This window comes from Myotis myotis, unplaced genomic scaffold (genome assembly GCF_014108235.1).
Source record: "Myotis myotis isolate mMyoMyo1 unplaced genomic scaffold, mMyoMyo1.p scaffold_m19_p_19, whole genome shotgun sequence".
In the NCBI taxonomy this organism is placed as follows: domain Eukaryota; kingdom Metazoa; phylum Chordata; class Mammalia; order Chiroptera; family Vespertilionidae; genus Myotis; species Myotis myotis.
The window spans coordinates 19,984,157-20,001,229 of NW_023416323.1; the positions used below are offsets into that span (position 1 = coordinate 19,984,157).

Below are 17,073 nucleotides of genomic sequence, written 5' to 3' on the forward strand. Positions count from 1 at the left end.
TTGGTTTATCTTGATAAATCAGAAGACCTGACCTGCTCTCTGGAGAGGCGAGGATGGCTGCCCCTGGGGAGCGGCTGCCCTTGAGGCAGGCGGTGTGCTCCCCCGTTTACCATGGTCCCCGCCACCCCGACATTCCGTTGACATGGGGCCAGGTCATTCTCATTACCAAAGCATCCGTCTTCAATACAAGTTTTTGCTATCAAGCTAATGCATTTTGCACAAAGCTCCATTTCCCGACAACTTTTCAAGACTTCATTTCTTGCTGAAAGTAATTTGCATTGGCCAAGAATTTTAAGTTAAAAAAATAATAAATTTGTCTCTAGATTTCCACAGAGCCCACAGTGCGGCCCCTCTCTGATCAGGAATTTTATACTGATAGTGGCCCCAGATAGCCCTCCCCCCCCAAAACAGAAAATTCACATCATTCCTCCTCCACAGGCTCACACTACATTTGAGATGAAACCAGAGGGAGGAGGAGCTGGGGGCTGAGGGTAAAATCTAGCCCTACCTGCAGGAAGTTACACTGCAGCCGGGCTGGGAATATGAGATGGTGTTCGCGCTGCAAGGTCAGTGAACGAGATGGAATTTATAAACACCACCCACTCAGCTGGTGAGCAAGAAACATTTGAAAGACTTTTAATTAGAAGCTGTGTGGCCCAAAGGTGATTCATCAAACCTCAGAATTTTAGCGAGGCACGGTCACATTTGGAAGGAATTCGATTAACCTCTTGCCTGAAACTAGATGTCATATTGTCAATCATTTTCTCCAAAAAAATTTTTTTTGGGCTAAATTTCCCAAAATGTTCCCTCACTCTATTATGACCAGGGGCAAGGGGACTGGGAAGGGGCAGGGGCGGGGGGGGGGGGGGGGGGTAGTGGAATGGACTCCATGTCAATCTAGCAACCAGGAGATAGTGTAAATTAAAGGTTGGCACTGTACCATAGAAGGATTGATTTCACTGGGATCCACATACATTCTGCTGACGTCATACAGGGAGTTTATATCTCTTTCCTGAAAAAGAACAGAGAGAAATAAATGGAACCATCCCTGCTCCTGGGACAGCCCAAGGACAGAGCAAGGGCTGCAGAGCCCTGTGCTTTCCTGCTCTCTCGCAGAAGAGGTGAAACCTCACAGTTTACTCATGCCTTGTGGGTAGAGACAGTTAAGACATCATAAAGAAGTTCCCCAAAACTTAGAAATTTTACCCCAAAATGAGAACGGCCCTATTCTGCCCTACTGTGTGCCAGGCCCTGTGCACCTTTGTAAAACACAAACCCTGAGTGTGCGGGAGCCCATTGTATTTCTCTTCCTGACTCGCATTCTGTGGTGGTCGCCGCTTGAAACTGGCCACCTTGGAAGTATGTACACCATGGAAATTGGCAAATGCCACAAACCGGGGCTTCCTTCCACAGAGAGCTGGTTATACGCTTACCGCACACACTGAAAACCTCCCCTCCCCTCCCCACTCTGCTTCTCTCATTGGCTTCCAGCCACATCGGCCACCTTTCTGTCCCTCATCACCTCCGGGCTTGTGGCGGCTGCTCCTCCACATGGAACCAGCTTCCTTCACAGCAACCATGGCCAATTCACTGCCTCTTCCAGCTTTCAGCTCACATTTTAATCCTCGCAGGAGGCCTCCTCTGACCTCCCCGCCCCAACCTAACGTAAGGCCCATCCCTATGCACCATCCTGTTGGATGTTCCTCCTTGTGACTCACACGGCCTGAGGCACCTTATTTCTGTGACTGCACGTTATCCAGCTCCCCTGCCTAGAACCTAAACTCCCTGAGGACAGCCACTGTACTCTCAGATGGAGGAGAGCTCCTGGCACGTGGGGGATGCACAATAAATCTCGTAAGTTAATGAATGCACCTGATAGGAACTGGGACCGCTAATCAGATCAGGTCTCTTCTCTACTCAGAACCCTCCAATGGCTCAGAATAGAAGCCAGTGTCTTACCACGGCCCTACACCACACAGGGCCTATTAATCCCCATCTCATTAAGTTCTACCCCCACCCTGGCTTTCTCTCTGCACCTCCAGGGACGTCCTCACCTCAGCACCTTTGCACTTGCGGCTCTTCCTCCACGTAACTGCATGACTCACTCCCTCAGCCCTGCTAACTAACGTCTGCTCACGCGTCTCCTTCTCAGGGAGATCTTCCCAGACCACCTTTGAGAACTGCAACCCTTCCACGTCACCCTGAATCCACTTATCCACCTGCCGGGTTTTGTTTTTCTCCACAGCACGTATCACCGTCCCGCAACGCTCTGTATATATTTTTAATTTATCTCATCTATTATCCGTCTCCCCCACACTAGGCTACAGGCAGCACGAGGGCAGGCAGGGTCTTTGTGCGCTGTGTCCAATTTTGTATCCCCGGGACGAGAGCAGCATCAGACACAAGGTAAGTGCTCCATAAAAGGTTTGCTGAATGAATGAACAGATGAGTTCTAACCTCAGGCAAGATATTCCACCGAGTGACAAGCGAGTCAACCGCCTACCATGTTGTAGCGCTCCAGGAGCTCGGGCGTCACGGGGTAGCGCAGCTTCATCTTCCGGTAGAGCGCGTGCTTCTCGTAGTAGCTGACGAGCTCCACCAGACTCTCGAAGTAGGCGGAGGTCCCCAGCACGAAGTGCCGGCCGTCACGGTTGATGCGACAGTGCTTCACCTTGCCCCGGGCCCTGGGGGGAACCACACGGGGCTGACGCGCCGAGACTGTGGCAGCCAGACAACTGCTGTACAAGCTACAGTCCCCACCTCTTAGAAACAAACTACTTACCCGTTCTTAGGGGACCACATTATCAGGGTGTAACGTGCCTATGAATACAATGATGTGGATCTTTTCTAGCTCCTCTCGCCAGTCCCCTGCTCCCCAACTACAGGACTTGACTTTGGGAACATCCAGATCAGGGTTGGCAAACTATGACCCACAGGCCACATCTGGCCCACCTCCTGTTTTTGTAAATAAAGTTTTATTGAAACACGACCGCATTCATTTGCTTATGAATTGCCTGTGGCAATACCATGGCAATGTGGAATAGTTGCAACAGAGACCATATGGCCTGAAAGGCCTAGAATATTTGTTTCTGGTCCTTTACAGAAAATGTTTGCCAGTCGCCACTCTTGAACTCTGGGACTTCCTGCTCCAATCCTGAAATCTTACCCCAAAATTCCCCATCTGGTGCAACAATGGCTCCCCCGCTCCCGCCCCCCCAAAAAAGGAAACAAGTCTTTTATTTCCTCACTCACCCATTTGAAACAAGATACAGAAAAAAAAAAGAAAAATACCCAAACCACAACAGACGCCTCGACCTTACTCCTCAGCTTTTATCAGCAAGAATAGACACATTTGGGAAAATAGGTATTGACCTTAACTTTACAGCCAAGAGCATCTTTTTATTAAAACTGTCTACCAGCACAGTTACTATGGGAGAACTACTCATCTTTTTAAAAATGTTGCACCTTAGAGACATTTTTTATGGATTTAAAACACACATCCTGTGTAAGCCATTTCTTCAGAAAGCCTGTAAAAAAATGCTAGAAGACTTCTGCTTCAGTCACTTATTTGCAGTGATATTTTAATAATTTCTTTAAAAAAAGATATACTGCTGAGTAGAAATACAAGTTGCAGAATAAAACCATAGTACGACCCCATTTGTATTTTTAAAAAGTAGAACAGACTGACCACACACAACACGGCACTATAGATTTCCCACACGTGTACCACATATGTGTGTACATGTTTTTTTCTAGATCAGCGGTTCTCAACCTGTGAGTCATGACCCCTTTGGTGGTTGAACGACCCTTTTACAGGGGTCGCCTAAGACCATCCTGCATATCAGATATTTACATTACGATTCATAACAGTAGCAACATTACAGTTATGAAGTAGCAACGAAAATAATTTTGGGTCACAACATGAGGAACTGTATTTAAAGGGCCAGAAGGTTGAGAACCACTGGTCTAGATGGAGATATCAGTTAGAAACCTGCGCTCTCCACCAGGACAAGGATGGAGGTGAGCAGGACTACAAGGGACTTTCACCCTCACTGCAAATGTCTTAACTTTTTTATGAGGAGGACACATATTTATACAATTAAAGATTAATGTTAAAGCCTTTTACAAAGCCCTGTGGGGCAGGGAGGCGCTGGGATGTCAAGGGCGTGGGTCAGGTTGGGTTCCTCACCAGGAGCTGGGGGTTCGCAGCTCCCGTCTCCCGCAGCGTCAGGGCTGCTGTCTGTCAGGTCCCCAGGGGTAAGCCCGTTGCAGTGTGTCCCGCACCAGGAGGGTGCTCAATAAATGAATGGTTAGGGAACTATAACCACGGTCAAGCCCACAGGAGCCGCCTGGGCCAGAGCAGGAGACGGGGACAGGGCTGGAGGGGAGCTTTAATTTCAGGCGCCTGCCCTGGAGGGAGCTGCCACAAGTTCGCGGTCACCACAACCTGAGGTCTCAGCTTCGCCAAGAAACTCCTCGTCCCACCAGGGGGTGCCTCCCACCCTGCAGCCCAGACAACAACGTCCTCTCTTCACAAGGATTTGAAAGCCGATGCTTCTCTGCTGTGGATGGAAATCCATCCAGAAGTTTAGTGCATACGCTCAAGGGGCCAGGACAGCGCCTGGCACGGGAGAGGTGCTCACCAACATAAGCGGGCCTGTGTGCTCCTCTGCCTGGAGCACGTCCCCACCCCCACCCCCCACCCCCGTAACGCCTATTCCTCATCACCCTGCCTGACCTCTCTCTGTGGCACATATCACACACGTCTGTCTATGTGACTATCTCCCAGGGGCAGAGGTTCTTAAAGAGGGACAGTGATGCCCACCTCACACCCTGACCAGAACAAGTATGAAAAAGTGTGTGTTCAGGGAAAAAGGTGTCCTTTCTGACTGTGACAATGACTGAGGGCCCCCAACTGGCACGCAGTGGGTGGAGGCCAGGTGTTCACCATCCCACTCGAAGGGAACGGCCTTTCCACACAAATGGTTAAAAGCCAAGAAACTTGAGAGTAATGAGACGTCTTCATCCCCACCAGACCACGGGCTGTCACTCCTGTATTTCTGGAGCCCAGCACAGGGACTAGCCCATAGCAGGTGCTCCCTGAACATTTACTGATGCCTAAAAATAAAAAAAACTGACTTTCAGGGTGCCTCCAGTCTCATGGGAGGACAAACATGCAAACAGAATGGTGGACGTACATAAATCAAGCATCATCTGGGGACCCCACCCCCCCGCCTCATCTTCATCTACACGGTTCCAGTAAAGCGACCCCAACCCCACTGCCAGCTCAAAGGTGCCCGATCAGAATCACGGCACCCAGCTCAAGCAAGGGCCAGAGAGGAAGTACATCACAGGACTCGTCCTTTCTGCTGCACACTGTCCTGGCGCCCCAAGGCACCGCCACCTGGGGATGAAGCCACGGCGAGGAGCAGCATGACACACAGAGACCTGAGGACTGACAGGAGGGGCCTGCACCCAGGCCTGTTGGAGCATCTCAGCTGGAAGCCAACAACTCCCACCTATTTTGGTTGTTTCAGTCACTGCGTTTGGTTCTGTCCCTTTACCCAACAGCATCGACAGACTGACAGGACTACAACATGACCCCCAACGCCCAGCATGGTGGCTGGTGCAGATGTTCAGTGAAACCAGCCCACTTCCCATCCAGGCAGAGGGGCACCGCCAAGAGCAAAGGGCAAAGACCATGCCAAGTAGCCCAGGGCCTCCCTATTGGCAGCACAAACCACAAAAAAGCCATGTGGGCCAGAGCCAGCACATAGTAGGTCCTCAGTATCAGCAGGGATAATGACAATCACACACCCCCCCTCCCCCCCAGGAATAACTGGGACAGGGTAACCAAGGAGGAGCAGCCTGGGCATACCAGGGCCCCTAATGTCAGCAGGTAACCACCATTACCACACAGGCACATGGGCCCAGAGCTGTCACCTCCCATTTTTCCTAAGAAGCAATCTGAACTTTCAAGTGCAATTTCTCAGTTTTTAACATCACCATGCAGACTGAGCAAAACAGCAGCAGGCCCAATCTGACCCGCGTCTGAAATTCTGGCTCAGCCAGGACTAGGCTGTGTGGCTCTAGACAGCCCACTCTACCTCTCTGAGCCTCCGTGTCCTTACTTGCAGTAACTGGATCTACCCCTCATTGCTACAGTGAAGGACTCAACCAGATGAAGATTCAAAGAAGCTCGGTGTCTGGACATTAGCTAGGAACTCATACAGCAGCCAGCCTTCTATCAGCATCATTAAGCCTCCACTGGGGCTGGGAGGACAGATGAAGAACTGGATCTGAACCTCACCTCCTTGCCATTGGTGGAAGCTGGAGGAATCGGGTGTCAGGGGTTGGAATTAAAGTAGAGAACCACAGTCCTAGAGATGGCTGGTCTCCATGGCCTTCCCACTGGCAGTGTTGGGGGGCAAGTGACGCTGGGAGGAAATCAGATCTATGACATCACTGACCCGGGCTGCCAGGGATGCCTGGGTTCGAATCCCAGCCCTACCACTTACTGGCGGCATGCTTCAGCAAGTTACTTAACCTGCCTGTGCCTCAGTTTCCTCCTCTGAAAAAATAACCATCATGGTCCCAGATCATTACGAATACAGACCAGTGCCCAGCACAGTGAAAGCACATACTAACGTAGGCGGCGTGTGTCATTATTATTGCCATCATTACGGTAAACCCTTGGGGAGAGAACACTGAGCGAAACCTGCAGTCCCCCCTCTGTTCTCCACACTGGCCCTCCCGAGCCTCCTCCGGAGAGCAGGCTGCAGGCTCCACCCTGTGCTCACCTGAAGGTGATGGCGTAGGAGTCGCTACCTTCCCGCTTCCGGATGAGGAAGGCGCCGTCCCGGGGAACCCTCATCAGCATGTCCTCCGCTTCTCCGCGGCTCAGCCCGTCGTAGTACCACCTGCAGCAGAGGCCGGGAAACCGCCAAGTGAGAGGGCCATCCACGAGGGAGTGCGGGTGGGGGCGGGGGTTTGAGGACGCCTGAAATATGGCCCCGGGAACCACTGGGGAAAGGAGAGGGCCTCCCATCCAACACCCTCCGCAAATAGCATTCTTAAAAGACTATTGACATAGCCTGGGGGAAACGTCCATGTGGTGGGTCTGTCTGAAGCACAAGACAATAAATCAACCAAACTTGACCCCTGCTCTGCCCAGCTCTGGAGGGCAGAGATGGCACAGGAAATCGGAGGCAGGGAACACAGGGAATCGCGTTTCCAACAGGTTCCTTCGTGTAGTTGGTCTTTGGTTACTTTTAAAGATGTGAAATAACAAATTTTAAAAGGCAATCCGTATGAATATAGATGAGACGTCAACAATAAAGTTGCTGTGAGTTACATGGCTTTCTGAGAAATGTGCACTTTAACAACCTCCTGCTTAAAAAATGTGTTTTTTTGTTTTGTTTCCAAAATTGGTTAAACCTTTGAAAGGCATAACTGATATTCACTGTATCAGTAAACAAATGAAGGGGAAACCTTTACCATTATTTTTTCCTTGTTTGCTTTCAGAACAAACAGGAATGATCTATGACAATAGAAAGACATCTCCGGGCCAAAATTAAGCTCTTAAAACCGAGGCCCGGGGATTCAGGGCTCTGAAGGTAAAGCAGAAGGAAGGGAGAAGCAAGGGAGAAGAAATGGGGCAAAAGCAAGGGGGAGCGGACATTTGGAAATGGTGGCCACCGCGGGAACTTGAAGAGACCCTGAGGAATTTGGGCCCACACACCCCAAGACTGGCCTTTCTGATTGGTGGACACAATCTGCAGGGGTGTCTGCCCCCACTAAACCCATGGATGTGCTGCCCGAGATCACGGGCTCACATACGGCTTTGATTCATGGGGGTTGGGGTTGGGCACGGGGTCGGTGAGTCGGAGCTCGAACTCGGCGCAGCGCAGGTGCGTCTCGCGGTAGTGCTGGATGAGGGCGTAGATGCTGGTGAACATGAGGTTGTCAGTCAGGTAGTACTTCATGGTCCCGCCCTCCATGGTGGAGCGGATCCGGCAGTGCTGGACCCGGCCGGACCGCCTGTGTGGGCAGAGGGACAACAACATCAGTGTCCAGGCCGGCCAGCTGGCCTTTCTGCACCCTGGGTGTCAGACAACACAGGCGGGGGCCAGACTGAAGCCAGGGGTGGACACTAGGTGTGGCCACACAGGGTTCCCTCTGCTCTTAGAATAGACCCCAGGCTTCCAGAACATTCTCTCTCCCTCCTCCACCCCTGCCCCCTTTTACCTACATAACTCCTACTCTGCAGCAAGAGGACCTAGGTTCAAATCCTGACTCTGTCACGTGACCTGTCCTCTCTGAGCCTCTGTATTATCATCTTAGTGGTCACACAGGGATAATAACAGTATCGGCCTCACAGAGTTGTCCTGAGGATTAAATGAGATCCCACACAAAATGTGCCTGGAATGCTGCCTGGCACATGGTAAGAATGTGTGCGCTATCAGGATTTTGTGTTTGTTATTATAGTTTTTATTAGAGGCCCGATGCACAAAATTTGTGCACAGGAGGGTCCCTAGGCCTGGCTGTCAATCAGGGCCCATCTGTAGGGCAACTGGCAGGGAGATCGGGGGTCCCCCACTGGCACCCGCCTTGGCCAGCCTGGTGCCACCCACTCTCCTGCCTGCCCCCTGCCGCCACCGCCTGTTGCCTCCCTCTGCAGAGCAACCAGCTGGCCTGGAGCTTGGGGCCTGCAGGCTGGGGGCAGCTCCTGCATTAAGCGTCTTCCCCCTGGTGGTCAGTGAGTGTCATAGCAACCAGTTGTTCTGTAGGTCATTCCACTGTTCAGTCAATTTGCATATTAGGCTTTCATTATATAGGATTCTTCAGGTCTCCATTTAAACACCACTTCTTTCAGGGAGTCTTCCCTGACTACCTCCCCCCCTCCCCCAATATTACATTAGATCCCTCTCTAACAGACTTTCATAACATCTTGCATTTTTCTCATTGCACAACTACAATTATGTATCATTTGCATGATTACTTTTTCATTGTCATCTTCCCCACTAGACTAATCACCATTAGGACAGAGACCCTGTCTGTCTGATCACTGCCTAATCAAAGTGCCCACCACAGAGCAAGCACTTGATAAATATCTTTTCATGAATGAGGCATAGATGAATGAGTGAAAGAATGAATGAGAAAACTCATAAAAAGCTCCAAAAGGCTGCTTTCAGAATCTCTATTTTAGAGACAAGAAGAGGGAGAATCCAGGAGATTGAGAGAAGTGCTCAAGGTTATATCACCTGATCCAGGGTTGGGATTAGGGGAAGATGAATGAGGTCACATTGTCTTATGTTGATATTTTGTTCATCATGATTTTTTTAAAATACATTTTTATTGATTTCAGAGAGGAAGAGAGAGGGAGAAAGAGAGATAGAAACATTAAAGATGAGAGAGAATCATCGATTGGCTGCCTCCTACACTCCCCACACTGGGGACCAAGCCCACAACCCGGGCATGTGCCCTGACCCAGAATCAAACCGCGACCTCCTGATTCATAGGTCGACGCTCAACCACTGAGCCACGCTGACTGGGCCATCGTGATTTTTTTGCGTTACTTTTTAATTTTTTAAACACTGCACTGAAATATCACTAATCTGTTTACTAAGTTTTTAGGCCTCACCCACCTCACCCAGTCCTGCCCCACATAGCTCACTAAATGAGGTCTGGGGTTCCGGTCCAGGCCTGCCCGAGTCTGGCCTGCGTTCCCACTACCTGCCACCGAGCCCCCCTCTGGCCAGCTGCGAGCCGGCGGCACGCCCTGGGAAGAGGCCATTACCAGAAGGACAGGGTGTAGTCGTTGGGGAATGTCTCACTCTCCCGCACCAGGAAGGTCCCGTCCTTGCCCCCCGTCTCTGAGCAGTATTCCTGCAACAGCTTCTCAGCACTTGTCCTCTTCTCCACCTTCTTGTGGAACCACTTCTCTCCAAAATGCAGCTCTGTGGGGGGCGTGTCCTGGGCCACAAAGAGAGGAGGGGTTTCTGAAAACCTGGACCAGGCCCCAGCATCTCCAGACTGGCCCCCCTTCGCATCCTGACTCGGGGGACTGGAAACAGGCAGAGGCCTCAGCTAGCCCGCACCCCGAGGCCTGCAAAGACAGTTTCCACTGCCCTCCCCTGCCTGCTAACCTAGTCCAGACAGCCCCCATCTGTGGGAGCCTCCTGGAGTCCTGAGACAAGGGGAGAGCATTCCCCAGTGCAGCCCTCAGACTATTGCAAAGGAAGTCTGAGAGCAAAAATACCTGGGAGCTCAAGAAACAGTACCAAAGGCGGCCAGCAGCCTGAGGGGAGAGGGCAGGAAAGCTGGGGACAAGGCCAGGGGATGGGGTTGGACAAAATATCCAAATGACCTCATCCTCTGGAGGGAGCACATGCCATTCGGGCTCTTCAAAGAGCAGGAAAGACCCTTGAACCTCATTGGTGAAGTCCCTGGGCCAGCCAGCCAATCAGAGAGGAGCCAGAGAGGCTTTGGTACCCAAAGAGGCAGCTCCTTAGGCTAAGGACGTCCAGGCCTGATGGCTGCGGGAATAGAGGAGCCCTCTGGGAGGTCTCCACCTACCTGGGGCAGTTCCTCTTCCACAGTCTGCTCAATGTCGTCGCTGAAGGACAGCTTGGCATCGGCAATGGCGCAGTAGTGCCGAGTCCATTTCTAGAAAGTAAAACCAGCATTAGCTCCTCCCCAAAGTCTCTACCCTATCGATTCCGGGGCCCAGAGCCCTGCCTGGCATCATCATCCCAGCATTCCCTGGGGGCTAGCCTTTCCCACATTCATAGACATTCATGGTGGTTTCACAAAATCTGATCTCCTTTGAGACATTTCTTTGAAAGCATCTATTTATTTTGGATTTCTTTTGGCATTTTCAGAACCTTTTCTATTCAGTATATACAAGGGTAGATATGACTTAATATCAAATTTCTATTTCATTTGAAGCCTTTGTGAATGGTGGCATTGATTTTTATGTCCTCCTGACTGTCTTTTCCTATTTCATTCACTTTTTAAGGATTTCTCTGCCAGCTTGTTTAGAGAACCTTTCTCCAACATTTAATTGTGACTTAATTCTTTATTTAAATTTTAGCCATTTTTACTGTTTATTTCTAGGATATTAAGAATAGTCGTGTAAAAATGGATTTGCATGTTAGATTAAAGGATATAAGAAGTGGTGTTAGCACTCAAAATGCCTTATTCTCATCAAAAAATAAGGTTACCAGCCTGACCGGCATGGCTCAGTGATTGAGGGTCGTCCTATGAACCAGAAGGTTCAATTCCCAGTCAGGGCACATGCTGGTGTTGTGGGCTCAATCCCCAGTGCGGGGCGTGCAGGAAGCAGCCAGTCAATGATTCTCTCTCATCATTGATGTTTCTATCTCTCCCTCCCTCTCCCTTCCTCTCTGAAATCAATAAAAATATATTTTTTAAAAAAAGGTTGCCAGTGGGAGCGTCTCAGATTGGAAGGTACTGAGGAGTTAGGCCCACTAAATGCCCGAACTGGTCCTTGGACCAGAAAAAGGACGCTAGCAGACATTGGTGATGCTGAAGTAAGGCTCATGAGTTAGTAGTGCTGTGCCAATGGTAACTTCCCGGTTATAAAATTACGCTCTAATTATGTAGGGTATTAGTCTCTGGGGAATCTGGGTGAAGGCTATATTCATTGTGTGTGTGTGTGTGTGTGTGTGTGTGTGTGTGAGGGGGAGGGGGTGTAAATATATAGTAAATTATATTGAATACAAAGTTATTTCAAAATAAAATATAAAAGGAAAAGGAAAGTTTCATTACAATGATAAATTCATTGCGGTCAGAATGGGAGTCAGACAGGGGTATCCCCCGAGCCCTCCAGCAGGCCTTAGACACACTCAAGGCCTGAGAAGGGGTGCGAAAGGCTCACCAGGTCGATGGGGTCCCACATGTACAGCTCCCCCTGCTGCTTGTGCTCATCTTTCTTGTCCTCCATGTTGACATCCACGTCACCTCGGGGGCCCAGCTTCTTGTGCTGAGGGGGGAAAATACAGAGAGCCCGTCTCCCTGGAGGCCCAGGTGTAGGAGGTTGGAGCCAGCAAGCATCCGTCTGCAGCGCCACACCTCAGGGCCTTTGCACGGTCTGTCCTCTCCGCCTGGCTCCTCTCCCTGCATTCAGCTCTGGGCTCGGTGTCCCCTCCTCAGAGGAGCTTTCCTCGACTCCTTGATCTGAAAATAGCCCACACTTCCCTTCCCACCCCTTCATTCTCTAGCCCCTGGTAGTTATTGTTCATACCCTTAGTCCTATGTGTTTCTATGTACCTATCTGCTTGTCTTCTATCTTCTTTGCTGGACTATAAGTCCCATGAGGACCATTAAAATGGGCCATATTAGAAGTGGATAAAAGGTCCCTGGGACTTGGCTTCGTTCCCTGTTGAATCTCCTGGGCTGGCTCGGCAGAGAGGAAGCGGGCGATGCACATTCGGTGAGTCGATGATACTGACATTCCCCAGCGCACAGAGGGGAGGCAGGATCACAGCCAGACAGGGGCGCAGGCTGTGCGGGACGGCGGAAGGCACACTGAGGAGGCAGAGGAAGAGGACCTGGTGCCAACAGCACTGCTGCTACCTTATCAGCTGTGTGACCCGGGGCAGGTGGCCACACTTCTCTGAGCCTCACGTTCTCATCTGTGAGACGAACATGGTGACAATACGCTCGCCTGTGTGAATCCTGACCACCCACCTAGACACGCACTTGAAAAGCTCAGGGTGCGGTGACCTGGTGAAGAGAGTGCAGGATTGGGTTTGAAGTCAAGGCCTGTCACCTTCCTAGCCGTGTGACCTTGGCAACATGACAATCTCTCTGTCTCGATAACCTCCTCTATGAACTGGGTGTCATGACACCCTGCAGGATCCTCTTAGCCAAGAGACATGTATGATGCCTGCAAACAGCAAAGCATGGCAGAAGTGTTCCGTTTTGAACAGCCTTGAATTGTTTCTTTGGCAGGAACTCTGTACCCTCAGCTGAGTGAGTCATTTCACCTCTAGACCTCAGTGTCCACATCTATAAGTGGGGCCTGAGGGCCTGGGCAAATCTCCCAGGGTTATGGTGAGATACAATTAAAAAAAAAAAATACTTACACCCATCCCTAGCCTGGTACCAGTGTGTGGCACACACTAGTTGTGTCACAAATGCTACTTCCACCCCCTTTCCCTGAAATGGGAAGGATGAGCCATGAAGTACCACAGATGAGACAATGGGTGCTCTAGAACAAGAACTGAAAATCACTGGGGACAGAGAGCTGTCCTACTGGAAACAGAGGTAGAGGTAGCGACAAATGAGCTGGGAACAGAGAAATGCAATGAGGCCCCTGAAGACTCACTGACCCCATGCCTGAGACGCTGTGGGCCCTGCCTGGCTTCGCCCCCTCCACCTCTAGTCCTGCCTCCCCTCTGTGGATGGGTACGTCTCCCCAGTAGACGGTGACCTCCTGGCCCATAGGGATTGTTCCCAGTGTATCTTGGTGACTCAGGGACAAAATCTACCTAGTGAGCACCTATCCATCCTTCCATATCAGCCCACTAGTTGCCAATGAACTCCATCTCGTTCCTTCCACTGCTGGCTGCCCACCCCGAGACTGCATATCCCAGGCTCCCAACAGGTGGCAAGATCCTGTGACTAAGTTCTCGCGCACCAAACAGGACGGACTGGGACGTGTACAACTGACATACACACATTTATGGGAAATCGTTGGTCCCGGACCCCTTCATGTTCCCCTTCCTGTGGGCCAGAGCTGGACCACCCACACCAGGACGGCGCCCTCCAACAGAGCCTGTGCCACATGTGCCCCGGACGCCCACTGAAGTCTGACCCCAATCTCAGAATAATGTTTATAATGCATGAGATTATAAGAGAAACTAATTATACTGAAATGTAGTTCTTAGGACGTTAAATAAAAAATATCTGCAATGGCCTAAAGATGTGTTATCTTTACTAATGGCTTGCATACAATCTAGAGGCAGGCTAATAACTACCATCATCTGCAAGTGGGGACCAGCACAGCGTTATTCTGAGAGGCCTGCAGGAACTGCACATGTGATATAAAATTAACCATGATTTCTGCAGGTGACAAAGCCCCACCTGGCTTGTTGCCAATGTTCATAATGGAGGGAGATGCTAAGTTTTACTTGCAGGTTAATCAAAACAAAGAATATTTTTCCCCCCGAAGTTCACATGTCAACCGTCCTGAATTCTATCTGTGGATTCTCTGGAGGCCTGTGGAACCCCAGCTGAAAACCCCTTCCCTGGGGACTGTAGAACAGGACTCTGCGTCCATGGATTACCTTGTGGGCCAGAGCTCCAAGCTTCCAGAACACTCTCCCTCAGATGAAGAAGAAATAAATAAACTCAAGCGCTTTAAGCCTCTGTATACCTGGTCTCTTTATCCTAGTAATTCAAGTACCCAGATGCCACCCTGCCCCTGGCATCCCTGGCAGTCTTGGGCACAGCAATAACTCATTTCTCCCCGCAGTACTTGGCAGGCCCCCCATTAGTGCACGCAGCCTTTTGGGGGCAACTGTGCACCTCCAGTCCATCTCCCACACTGGACTGGGAGCTCCTGTGGGCAAGAACAGTGCCTGGGTCCCTGAACACCCCTGGCACCTTGCACGTGACTCAGAGAGGGGCATGGGGAAGGTTTGCCAAAAGAATGAATGACCGAGTTAATATTTACATGCGGGTAGCGCCCGCAAAGGCACAGGCGCAGCCCTAAGCGCCTGCAGGCATTCCTTCACATTATGCTCACAGCATGCCAGCCATGTGGGTTCTATTAGTATCCTCACCTGCTCCCAGACCAGCGAGAACACAGAGGCACCCAGAGGCTAAATGACCTTGTGAGGGTCACTGGGTAGTAAGGAGAGCCGTGTGAGCCGGGGCAGCGGGACCTGGAGCCTGGGCCCTGAGCCTCTGGCTCTCCCGAATGAGTGACAGCAGCCCGAGGCCGCCTACCTTGATGATGATCTTCTCCCGCAGCTGGCTGGGCGAGGGCAGCTGGTCAGCACTGGCCTCCGTGGGCTTCGTCAGCAGCAGGTCGCCAAACACCTCCTTGAACACTCTGGCCATGTAGCGCTGCTGCTCCACGCAACAGTGCTCCTCGATGGACAGGATCACGGGGAAGCTGCGGGCGGCAGGGGCCGGCCGGCTCAGCAAGGGGGCAGGCACCCCGCCTGGGCCTGCCTGGCAGAGCTGCTGGGGACCCCAACCTTGCCTGCCCAGCAGAGGGCAGGTGGGCTCAGGCAGGGGGAGCAGAGGTCACTGAACAGCCGCATGGTTTCCCAGCACCAGCCTCCTCCAGGTTCTGGAACCAGGGAGTGACTTGTGCTCTTGGCCTGCAGGGGGCGCCATCACTCGGCTGAGGACTCGGTAGTGACTTGGCTCGGGATGGAGCCCAGGCTGGTGTGTTTGTCGCTCTGTGTGTGTCTGTGTGTGGGCAGAGGGAGGGGTCTCTGTCTGCTCAACCTGTGCTTCCTTTCCCTTAAAAGTGAACCACCTGGAAGTCAGACAAACCGACCTTGAGGCGACAAAGGCGTGGTCTTTGATGGCCTGCACAACGTCATCAAACTTGATCTTGGTGGTCCGGGTCCAGCCGTGGTAGATGATGGGCTTCCCGTCGGGCCCGTCCCAGCAGTCCACTGTGGGGAGAAGCGGGCAGCCTCACCACCTGTCCATCACTCTCCACCTCACGAGCGCACTGACGGCGGACATGCGCCCGGCCAGCCACGAACTCAGCCCCGACCCCCACGCCAGCTCAGCTGCTGGAACATGGGGGCCAAACCTAATAATCACACTCAGCGGCCCCAACATGAGGACAGGTGTTACCTGTGCACATGTGTTACCTGTGCGGTGATGGGGAGATTTTGGTTGTTTAATTAAAGGCCCTTTTGTAATGCAATACATTTGTCCAAAAGAAGCTATTTGAAATGTTTCTCTTCGAAAAGGATATTTACATTGTGTTCTGTTTTCTGATGTTACTTGTCTAAACCTTGGCTTGCTTTTTCTGCTAGTGGAAAGAACATGCAGCAATGTGAAAATTCATCCTTAAAGGTTCGCAGTAAAATATTCAAACAGAACTAGATTGTGTAGAAGGTGAGCATCCTTATATCGTCATCCCTCAGAGGTAACCGGAGCTGACAGTTTCAAACTTAATTTTTTTACATTTGCTCTTTCCTGAGGGGGGAAAAGTATAAACTAGGCAACACGCTGTAGAAATAACTGCCGTTAGAGTTTCATACTATGATGAATTTATTTAAAATAAAATTGGAGCCTAAATCGGTGGTTTGTGTCTTTTCCCAGCCTAATACCCCTATGAGCCACTGGTGGTCAAGTCAGGCCAGGAATAAGAGGTGAGGAGGAGGGAGGAAGTGCTGGGTCCTGGGTGTGTGCAGGTGCTTGGAGTCACCTGTACTGGGGTGTCTGTGAGCAACCATGACAAGAACGGTCAGGATGGCATCCATGGCTGAGCCAGCTGAGGGGCAGGTGGGCTCAGCAAGAGGGAGCAGAAGTCACTGAACAGCCACATGGTTCCCCAGCACCAGCCTCCTCCAGGCTCTGGACCCAGAGAGCGACTTGGGCTCTTGGCCTGTAGGGGGCGCCAATGAGCTGAGGAAGTACTTGTTGGCAGTGACAATTGGCTTCAATTCTCAGTAGGTGTTATCTCCACCAGGAAAGGGCTACTCACACTCAATGCAGCGACAGCCCATGCGCAGACAGCGGATATACGCCTCCGGGGACGACTCACTCCGCAGCTGGTCACCTGTGAGGTACCTGAAGGAGAGGAGGCGGGCCTGCACCTCAGGGTGTCCTTGGGGAACTTCTCAGCCCAAGCTCCCAAAGGCCTGAGTTCTTCCTGTCTAGAAAGACCCGCGGTTAGGATCTGGGCCAGACACTTGCCATTGTGTGGCCTCGCCTTAGACTCAGGCAATGATCACAAGATGTGAGCAATAACCACCTTGGTGATCCAAGTGTGGGGTCAAGACCATGTGTTCTTTTGGGAACTGGGTCAAAGGGTGTCAGGAGTGAGATTAATGGTGGCTGATAAATTAA

General features: G+C 51.3%; 1 protein-coding gene across 3 annotated transcripts in view; it reads right to left on the minus strand.

Moving 5' to 3' along the window:
• The window catches only part of PLCG2 (phospholipase C gamma 2), a 141,082-nt gene that overhangs the window by 44,018 nt on the left and 79,991 nt on the right, over window positions 1-17,073 (minus strand). For all 3 annotated transcript variants that reach the window (XM_036345678.1, XM_036345677.1, XM_036345679.1), the window contains 10 exons: window positions 16,709-16,794; window positions 15,542-15,662; window positions 14,980-15,148; window positions 11,903-12,007; window positions 10,579-10,668; window positions 9,800-9,975; window positions 7,840-8,040; window positions 6,801-6,920; window positions 2,504-2,684; window positions 941-1,012 (listed from right to left, as the gene is read on the minus strand). In XM_036345678.1, the coding sequence (XP_036201571.1) occupies window positions 941-1,012; window positions 2,504-2,684; window positions 6,801-6,920; window positions 7,840-8,040; window positions 9,800-9,975; window positions 10,579-10,668; window positions 11,903-12,007; window positions 14,980-15,148; window positions 15,542-15,662; window positions 16,709-16,794 (1,321 nt within the window). The remainder of the gene's footprint in view (window positions 1-940; window positions 1,013-2,503; window positions 2,685-6,800; window positions 6,921-7,839; window positions 8,041-9,799; window positions 9,976-10,578; window positions 10,669-11,902; window positions 12,008-14,979; window positions 15,149-15,541; window positions 15,663-16,708; window positions 16,795-17,073) is intronic.